The sequence below is a fragment of the Lactuca saligna genome, chromosome 7 (assembly GCF_052625555.1).
Source record: "Lactuca saligna cultivar CGN05327 chromosome 7, ASM5262555v1, whole genome shotgun sequence".
Taxonomy (NCBI): domain Eukaryota; kingdom Viridiplantae; phylum Streptophyta; class Magnoliopsida; order Asterales; family Asteraceae; genus Lactuca; species Lactuca saligna.
In genome coordinates, this window is record NC_136423.1 from 14995001 (window position 1) to 15005838 (window position 10838).

Here is a 10838-nt window from a genome sequence, read left to right on the forward strand (position 1 = left end):
CTCGCTGCCTGTTCTTGTATGATGAAGGCTTTGGGGTTCGAAGCATGACCCGAACACTTGATTGGAATGTCGTCGGATGCAGGTTTCGACTTAGGATGTTTGGGGCTGAGATGGTGTAGGTATGATAAGACCATAGGTGGTAACCATGGCTGGTTAAGAGTGTTGTAAGGTTGCGATGGGATCATAACATTCACCAGTTTAAGGTAGACTATTGTTGAGGTAGTCATGAGTATAAAGGAGGATCAGTTCGTGCCTTGGACAAGACGAGCATGATTATCGGAGAGCATTTCTCTATTATAGGGGGAGGACTATTGGGGTCCGAGGGAAGGATAGACTTGTGTAGCTTTAGATGGGTGGGACCCATGGATATAACCCGCTCTATGGTATGGTTTGGGTAGGACCCACGGGAGAGGCTTATGTGGTTATAGAAAAATAAGTGGGACCTGGTAGAGACTGTTTGGGTTGAAGTATTGGATCATGTTTTGGGTAGTAATTGTTATGTGGTCAATGAGTGGCACAAAGTGATGCTTAGGCTAGGGTAGCCTTGTCTTTTGGGCTCTTAGGAACCTGGTGGATGGACCAAGTGTGAGATTGGAAGTCTCAGCGGTAGTTGGGGATCTTTATATCCCAGGTTTAGTGAGGGGTTGTTGTGAATCAGAGGATTTAGGTTGAAATGCAAATGTAGATCCTTGGATCTCGGGTTATGAGTTATGTACCGAGTCGACTTTTGGTTGAGACTCACATTGGAAATTGTTAGAATAAATGTGTGAGGTCTTCATTTCAAGTTGGGGAGAATCGATAAGAATTTCTAGGAGTTGGATCGGGTGTGGAGCTAGGGCAAGTTTCACATTTCGGTCAGGAAGAGAGATGACCCAAGTGGTTGTCCGGATTAAAGTTGTGTAAGTTGGGAGTTCAGTAAACTTCCAACAGCTGATCGGCGTCTCTCTTTGTGATGTACAACAAGTTTGTGGATGAATCAAGATTGACGGTTGTGTTAGAGCCTCGCTACTTGTTCTTGTATGATGAAGGCTTTAGGGTTCGAAGCATGAACCGAACACCTGATTGGAATGTCGTCGGATTCGGGTTTCGACTCAGGATGTTTGGGGTTAAGATGGTGTAGGTGTGATAAGAACATGGGTGGTAACCATGGCTGGTTAGAAGTGTTGTAAGGTTGCGATGGGATCATAGCATTCACAAGTTTAAGGTAGACTATCATTGAGGTAGTAATGAGCATAAAGGAGGATCAGTTCGTGCCTTGGGCAAGACGGGCATGATTATCGGAGAGCATTTCTGTATTATAGGGGGATGACTATTGGGGTCCAAGGCAAGGACAGGCCTGTGTAGCTCTAGATGGGTGGGACCCATGGGCATAGCCCGCTCTATGGTATGGTTTGGGTGGGACCCATGGGCGAGGCTTGTGTGGTTATAGCAAAGCAGGTGGGACCTGGTAGAGACCGTTTGGGTCGAAGTATTGGATCATGTTTTGGGTAGGAATTGTTGTGTGGTCAATGAGTGGCACAAAGTGATGCTTAGGCTAGGGTAGCCATGTCTTTTGGGCTCTTAGGAACCTGGTGGATGGACCAGGTGTGAGACTGGCAGTCTTAGAGGTGGCTGGGGATCTTTATATCCCGATTTAGTGAGGGGTTGCCGTGAATCAGAGGATTTCGGTTGAAATGCAAGTGTAGATCCTTGGATCTCGGGTTATGAGTTATGTACTGAGTCGACTTTTGGTTGGGACTCGCATTGGAAAATGTTAGCGAATATGTGTGAGGTCTTCTTTTCAATAGGATATGAATTAAGGAATATGTATACCAAGGTAAAGAATTTAAAGGTTCAAGGTTAAAGGATGTTTTTAGTTTTGATGGTAGATCAAGATCTTGTGACTGTGTTTTGGATTTGTTCTACCTATATGGAGGTGAGTCAAGTATGGCATTTCAGGATTTTAGCAATGGTGTGTTGGTTCGGCAGTTAAAGGAAGAAGGGCCTTGTTCGACACTAGAAGGTTTATCTTCTAGGTTTTCTCGTGTTGTTCATTGTATTCATGAAATTGTGAACATGAGGATGAGCCTTTCCTCGAAGGAATATCTAATCCCTTTGGGTCAAGTGAGAAATTATCCATAGCAGTGTATGGTCTATGATACTGCTTTCGAGTGGGAACCTAAGGTAAACAGAAGTTGAGCAGTTAATTTGGAAGATGAGGGGAATGGGATTAGCAGTGGTTCAGTATAGACGGTCTGTCGGGAAGTCAGAACGATTCGAGACTTCAGATTTCAGGTTGAATAGAAGTGGTTATTCTGCATGGGATTATTTTAGGCTGAGAAAGGATTCGTTCAACATCAGGTTTGGAGAGCCCTGCTAGGTATGGGTCCGGTTGCCTTTGGGAAAGCTGTTGAATGCTCAGGGTTGTGGGTGTGTTGCTCGGGATTTCTGGCGTTCATGGGATGGTAAGTAATGATTTCGAGGATGAAATATAAATCAACTAGGATGGTATGAAATTATTCCCGAATTGTGTGTGAGTTATTTTTGGCCACGGTGTGGTGAAGCCTCAACACGACATGGAAAAAAGCTTTTGGACCATGGATTTTTATGGACCACCACGATGTGGTGGTGTTGCAACACGGCGCGGTGGCGGCTGAAGAAGAAAACCCTAAAGCTCAAGGGGTTGAGCCCAATTTTAAGATCCTTAACCCCTCATAGCCTCCCTCTCAACAACCTCCATTCCCCTAAATCGTTCCTTGCAAACCTTAATCCTTTTTCCTCCATTTTTGAGCTAGTTTGGTGCTTTTTGGAGCTAAGTAGGGAAGAAGGAAGGGGAAGGAAGCAAAGATCAAGCAAGCAAGTCCCCATTCTTCATCTTGGCACTCTTCTGGATCTTTGTAAGTATCTAAGACTCGATTTTTACCATACCAAGTGTGACATCCCCAAATTCGCGGTCATTTTAAAAATTTTATTTATGTTTTTTCTGAAAATCAGAGTATTCATTTCAAGGAAATATGTTGCAGAATTTGTTCCTAAAAAAACATGATAAATACGTTATCAAAGCACTTTTGAAGAAATGTATTTTATTCATTTTAAAACATTGGGATGTCATCTTTAATACAGAAACATAAGCATAAACAGACCTTACATTCATTTATACTAGTGATTTTTATCTTTTTAATCTCTCGGTGTAGTGTAGCTTTATATCGACACATGTGATATAAATAAGTTGAGTGGGTCAGGTTGGGAAACCTGGTGAGTACATAGGGATTTCAATCCCACAATGTTATTATATATATATATACACACACACACACATATATATATATATATATATGTGTGTGTGTGTGTTTTAGAAAATCATAACGTATACAATTTCACCTCCTATAATCAATTTTACCCCACCCTGTCAATTCTCACAGCGACTCTATCTATACTCTCGGATCAATATTTATCTACTTACATGATCCATACTCCCGAATCTATAACTAACCTCTTTACCTGATCCATACTCCCGGATCTAAAACTATCCTCTTTACCTGACCCATACTTCCAGATCTAAAACTAACCTCTTTACCTGATCCATACTCCCGGATCTAAAACTAACCTCTTTACGTGATCCATACTCCCAGATCTAAAACTAACCTCTTTACCCGATCCATATTCCCAGATCTAAAACTAACCTCTGATCCATACTCCCGGATTGAATATGTATGATCCATACTCCTATGCCCATTCCATACTCTCAGACTAGGGACAATTGACTATGTCTAATCCATGCTCCCAGATTAATGACAAATAACTATTTCCTCTCCATACTCTCGGACCAAGGAGAAATAACTAAGTCTAATCCTTGCTCTCAGATTAATGACAATCTTTAAAGTTCGACTCTCTATGTATATCTCACTCGTACTCATAAAGAGATACTACCCAAAATTCCTCTTAATTAATTCAGGTTTACTCTGTATCCTAAATTATCATATATTATCAGATATGTTTTTAACAAGTATTTCAAGCAATAACAAATATTTCACACACGAACATATATTTAATACTTTAATCAATACTTGTATTAAAATCATGTTAATAAAAGAGATTATACACTCACCTGATATTCCAAGTCTATATCTCAAATCATAATTAATTCTGACAATAACTCCTCAAGCTCTTATTAAGTGAAATCCTCCCTTCTAAAATATTTTATAAATTTCATAAAATAGTATGATTTAAAAACTCAGAATTTATCTCTATTTATACTACAACCGAAGTTAGGATAAGATCAAAACAAAACTACCACACGACACGTATATATTTCTTCCGATACGTTTCCTCCACCATTTGTCTCCACGTATGCCTATTATTTAAATGAAGTTGTACGATCACATATTTAAACGTGTGTTATCTTTAAATAATAAAAAATGTACGACATTTCTTATATTTCTTACAGGTATGTTGATTGGCAATTTACAAATTGTAGTTACATTTATGGTCCCTTATTTATTCTTGTATTAACACAATATATCCTTCAAGTTACACTATAGCCTCTTGACTATTTATTAATAAAAGCATTATACCTTTTATAATAAAAATTTATCTAAATCATTTATAAATAATAACTAATGTTATAAAAAGTACTCGGTTAATTATTATCGAAAAACGAAAAAATTATCATTTCATTACTTGGGTTCACCCTTAAATGTATTTAGATCAAATACATCTTATATAGTTTTGAGATTTTACAATCGTTACAATTTTCATTAAGATGATTTATCCTAAATAATTTTCTATTTAAAAATGTTGTTTTATCACTTTTTGATAAGTTTATAACAAGATTTATATAAATATTACATACCCATAATATTTGTCCACATAACATGTATATAATAAATAAGTATTTATAGAACTTGTATCGCATACGAAGAAATTTTATCCTATTTGAGGATTTTAATTATTTGATAAACAAATATTTATTATTATTATTATCCCTTTAATATTTAGCCTAACTCTTGGGTGTTACACCAAGTTGCTTGATATTGAGTTTTGTCCCTTTGCTTTTGAATAATAAAACCTGGCTTTTGTAATTTAATGTGTTTTACATCAAGTAATTCTAATAAAATAAAAAATAGTAACTAAAAATTACACAACTTTTATTTGTGTTCCAATTGCAGTCAAAGATTTTCAGAAAATGTTTCATGCATTTTAGATATGTATAGCCATTTTTCCTATATTTAATTCTCCAAATCGATACAAATTCATGAGCTAGCAATCAGTTAAGAAAATTCTCCAAACATTATGCACCATTGTTATGCAACGTATATAATCTGAGAAAAATATAAAAACTAATTTTCAAACAGTTTAACATGATTTTTTTGATTTTTTTGTATTTATTCTATAAAAATAGAGATAAATAGAAAACAACTTTAAAAATTCCCCGAACTTCTTGTACTAGTGTTGTTTGACATTTAAAAGCTGGAAAAATTATAAAAGTTGGTTTCCAAACAATTTAGCTATTTTTCTTTGTTTTATTCACTTAAATAAGCATTAATTCATGAATAATTATTACACGGTTAAGAAAAATTACCAAACTTTTTGTAAAATTCATATACAACATGTATATGCTGGGAAAAATGCCAAAGGTGGTTTTTATATAATGGAGTCCGAGTTTTGGATTTATATGTATTTAATGTTAGGAAAATAGAACAAATATAGCATACAGAAGAGACAAAATCATCCAACCTTTTTTTTATAGTATCCTAATGTAATATAAAATGTTCTGGTAAATTTTCATGAATTTTGGATGAGTAAAACTATTTTTCCCGATTTTAGTCCATTAGATACCCAAAAATGATGGAAAAATATAAATACATTATGAAAAATCCCCAAAATATTTTTCTGAGTATTCCACGCGGTATAGGAGCTGCAAAAAATCATAAATGATCTTTTCACATTCTCTATCGTGGTTTTATGATTTATTGTAACTAAACAAAAGAAATTTCGAAAATCCTATCAAACAGTAACCAAAATCGGTGAAACTTGATGAGAAGCTTTTATTTACTTTAAATCTCATTCGCGGATTTTTCTAGGATTTATGGACATAAGAAAGTATTTTATATGATTTATGACATTGTTTTAATTAAGTCCTAAAAACCGGTAATCGTATTCAATTTAACTATTTTACCCGGTTAATAGGTCATCCAACTTTCAAAAACTAAATTTTTGGCCCAGATTTCATGATTTATTACAAATTTGATCCAAATTTTACAACTTTGCTCCAATATTTAAATTTTATTACAAATTTAGTCTAAAATTTACCCTTTTTGCCAAAATTTTAGAATTTTATTATGAAGCATCCTAACTTTAGTTTTTTTACAACTTTTTTCTCAAAAAAAAATTCGAATATGTTTTTTCTTTATAAAATCATATATATATATATATATATATATATATATATATATATATATATATATATATATATATACACACACAAAAAAAAAAAAAAACATACTTGCACACAAAAAATCTTACATTTTCTATATAAAAACTTTAAAAAAAATTGTATACGAAATACCTATTTATAAAAATAGGTATTTATTAAGTACATAAATATATACAAATCCATTTTTATAAATATATATATATATATATATATATATATATATATATATATATATATATATATATATATATATATATATATATATATATATATATATATATTAGAAAAAAATTGTATACAAACACCTATTTTATTATAAATATATTTGTATGCAAAAACATATTTATAAAAAAAATATATATACAAACACCTATTTCATAGCAAATGTATACATTTCTTTTGTGTGTGTGTGTGTGTATATATATATATATATATATATATATATATATATATATATATATATATATATATATATATATATATATATATAACACTTATTTTATAATAAATGCATTTGTATTTAAACACGTTTTTATATAAAATGTATACAAACACGGTTTTATAATATATACATATATATATATATATATATATATATATATATATATATATATATATATATATATATATATATATATATATATATGTTTACTATGGAAATATATGTTTGTTTATATCTTTTTTATAAATATGTGTTTATATACAAATATATTTATAATAAAATAAGTGTTTGTATACAAATAGATTTATAATAAAATAAATGTTTGTATACATTTTTTTTTGTAAAATACGTGTTTGTATATATTTTTTTATAGAAACGGATTTGTATATATTTATTTACTTAATAAATACTTATTTTATAAATAGATATTACATATAAAAAAAGTTTTAAAAAAGTTTTTATATAAAACATATAAGATTTTTTGTGTGGTTTTTTTTATAAATATGATTTTATAAAGAAAAAAATTATTCGTTACAAAATTTTAAGGGAAAAAGTTGCAAAAATAAGAAAAAGAAAAAAGAAAAACAAAAGTTAGGATGGATCATATCAAAATTCTAAAATTTGAGATAAAAAGGTAAATTTTTGATTAAATTTGTAATAAAATGTAAATTATATGCCAAAAATTTTAAACTGAGACCAAATTTATAATAAATTTTAAAAATCTAGACCAAATGTAATTTTTGAAAATTGGATTATATGTTTACGCTATAAAATGATAAATTGGATATGATTTATTGGTTTATGGAACTAATTGAATAAAAAAAGATATAGACGAAATTGATTATGATATATGTAAGGACTTTCCTATTTTGTTTTGGATGGATAGAAATCAGTTTCCCATCTTATATAAATAACTTGTTGACATCTATAATAACGACTCAATAATGGAAACGATCATTATCCATCAAGACACTTCCAAGTACAAAATGCAATTAAGATTCAAACTCTAACAAAACAAACAACTGTACGACTATTACTCTATTATACAACTACCAAAACCAAAACTATCTTTACACATCCCAAACCCGCTCAAGATTCTGCTCACTTGTACATCTAAGTACAAGTTCTCGATGCACAACATACGCATCAAGCCTTCTCTTCTTCATCATCATCTAAGAGCATTAATAAAAGCCATCAACGAGTCAACATCTCTCCTTTCAGACGCATACTTAATAGGTCTAGACGAGTGCTTCGGGAAGAAAAGAATTGTGGGGAAGCTCCCGAGTTGCAATTCTTGCTTTGCAAACGACTTTTGGTCACCATCCGCCCTAAATTTCCCAACTTTCACACCGCTTCCAGCTAATTTATCAGCCAATTCAACATACGATGCTTCCATTGCCTTCAAGAAATAACAACACACTTTCATTATTAATAAAAATATAAATATTTTACTAGTTATAAATGAAAGTACATTGTTATTTAAAATTAGTACCTGACAAAATGGGCACCAAGGTGCATAAAGAACAACCATCCACGCGTCTTTCCGGTCTTCCATCTTCACAAGATTCTCAACTCCGGTCCGACTCAAATTCACAATATTTTGGCTCTCAAAGATATCCGCAGCGGAATTCCCGTTTCCGTTTCCATTCCCATTCCCATTGATCGATTCCTCCTTCAAATTCCCTTTATGCAACCCACATTCTTTAGCTTTCGCATCCTCCCACCACCACCTTCCTTCTCTCTCATGCTGACCTGGCAACACCGACCTCGTGCACGGCTCGCACCCTATCGACACATACCCTTGAGCATGCAACGAGTTAACCGGGACATCCATGGTTCGTAAAAAGCTCCATATGTCATTTCCAGCTACATTAGCCACAGGGTTAAACTTCACCAAGCTACCTGGCCCACCATCCATTCCTTCAAAAACCGGATCGACTTGAACCACTGGGACCTCGGATCGGGTCCCGGGTGACTGGTCTTTTCTTTGACCTGTTATCCATGCCCGCAAACCCTTCAAAGCGCGTCTCAAAGGTCGGACCTTTCTGACCCGACAACATTCTTGATGTCCATCTTCGTAGAAAGAGAAGAGACCTTTGGTTCTTACTAGGGCTTGAACTTCTACAGCGTCTGGGAACATGTATTCGATTCTGATGTTGTAATGTTTCTCGACTTCATCAAAGAATTTGTAGGTTTCAGGGTTTAGTCTTCCGGTGTCGAGGGAGAAGACCCTGAACGGACGTCCGGTTAAGTGGGCGTATTCGATTAAAGCGACATCTTCGGCGCCACTGGAATTGAGAAATGATTTTGGGATGTTAAGATTGGTCATATGCATTGGTGATTGTAAATTATGGATAAATTAGTTGTACTGTTGATTACCTGAAAGCGATTGCGATATCGTTCCCGTATTTTTCGAGGGCTTTATCCATGATTGCAAGTGGAGAAGAATTTTCAAGATCTTTAGCCAGTTTCTCGATGTCTACCACCTCTACTGATTTCTCCACCACGTCTGATACGAATACAAAGGGCATTCTCGTCAATGACTTATATTTCGTGGTATATGACTTATGCATACTAAAACTATTTCCATTAATCCACTACAATTGAACAGAAATATCCAGAAAAATTTTGCATTTAAAAGGCAAAAGCTTTGACCTTAAGAAAGTCAAAAAAATCCTCTTAGGAAAAAGGGTATTATTATGCTTAATGATAAAGCAAGAACAAGGAATTATACAAAAGGGTAATTTTTCTCACAGATTTTGTCCACTGAATTATCACCAATTAATTGAATTATCAACCAATTGATTGATTTACAACAAAAACCCTAGAAATATCATGTGTAATTATACATACCAGGAGCAAATATGGTAGCGGCCGAAGGAACGATTGAATCGTTCCTCTTCGGTTCAGCATTCAAAGGCTTCACCGCCGCAGATCGTTTCTGGGATAAATTGAAAGCCGCTGGCGATCGATTCGACCGATCGGACGGTTGAAAATTGCTTGAATTGAACTGAACACCTGCAACAGAGATTCAATAATTCAAACCCATGACCAAAAATCCCAATTCAAAACAAACCCATACAAATTAATACGAATAAAAACTAAAATCAATGTCTAAAATTATGATCGATGATTTTACCTTGTTCGGTACGATTAGAAGATGAAAAAACTATTGAACTAGAAGAAGTAACAGCTAACGCCATTGTTGAAGTATGAAACTTGTATCAAGTAATTAGAACCGAATGAAATCTGTGAATTTTATGATGAATTTGGTGAAGAGGGAGGGAATTTATATATTAACAAGAGAAGAAAACGGGTTATGAAAGGTGAGGGGCGGCCTTTTAGGTTCATTGAACCTGGACGTTTTTCTGACCGTCTGTGATTTACAGGAAAACACGCAGTAAAAGGTGTGACGTGTCAAGATCTACGGTGGTCGTGAGTTGAGCCTTCTGCCTTTGGTAACGGCTCACGTCACTTGGTGGGCCGCAAAGCCCATATAGAATTCTTTTAGGTTTTAATTATTAACATAAAATAAAAACGAAGATTCGAAGGTAATTTACATGAACATTCATGCATCTTCCACTTTTTCAACTTTACTTTCTGTTTCTTTCTAAGGATATTTTGGTCATTCACTTGATAACAAATTGGACCGTATTGCCCTTTAAGCTTGGTTTTCTATCTCTTGCCCTTTCTAAAAAGACTGCAACAACATCATGCATCCATATCATGCATCGTAATTTATAAATTGTAAAGGATATAATAGTTTGATCACATTTTATATCAAAAAACATGAGGCGACATGTTTTGTTTATTTGCTCATATAATCTTTTGTGTAGCTGTGTGGCTTTTACACTCATCATCCATATAACTTAATAAATACCTATAAAGTAATTCAAAATATATACTACACTGTGCTGGTCTTTTGTTTAGTTGCTCATGTAAGCTTTTATGTGTAGTTTGTGCCATTTACACTCATCATCC

The 10838-nt window shown here is 33.6% G+C and overlaps 1 protein-coding gene across 1 annotated transcript; it reads right to left on the minus strand.

The window, feature by feature from the left end:
- Nucleotides 1-7837: 7837 nt before the first annotated feature.
- APR1 (APS reductase 1) lies at nucleotides 7838-10154 on the minus strand. Its single transcript, XM_078963330.1, has 5 exons — nucleotides 9997-10154; nucleotides 9711-9875; nucleotides 9237-9366; nucleotides 8350-9145; nucleotides 7838-8256 (listed from the first exon to the last, which is right to left on the minus strand). Exons 1-5 carry the CDS (start codon nucleotides 10058-10060, stop codon nucleotides 8026-8028), a joined length of 1386 nt encoding a protein of 461 aa, XP_078819456.1. The 5' UTR covers nucleotides 10061-10154; the 3' UTR covers nucleotides 7838-8025.
- Nucleotides 10155-10838: the final 684 nt, after the last annotated feature.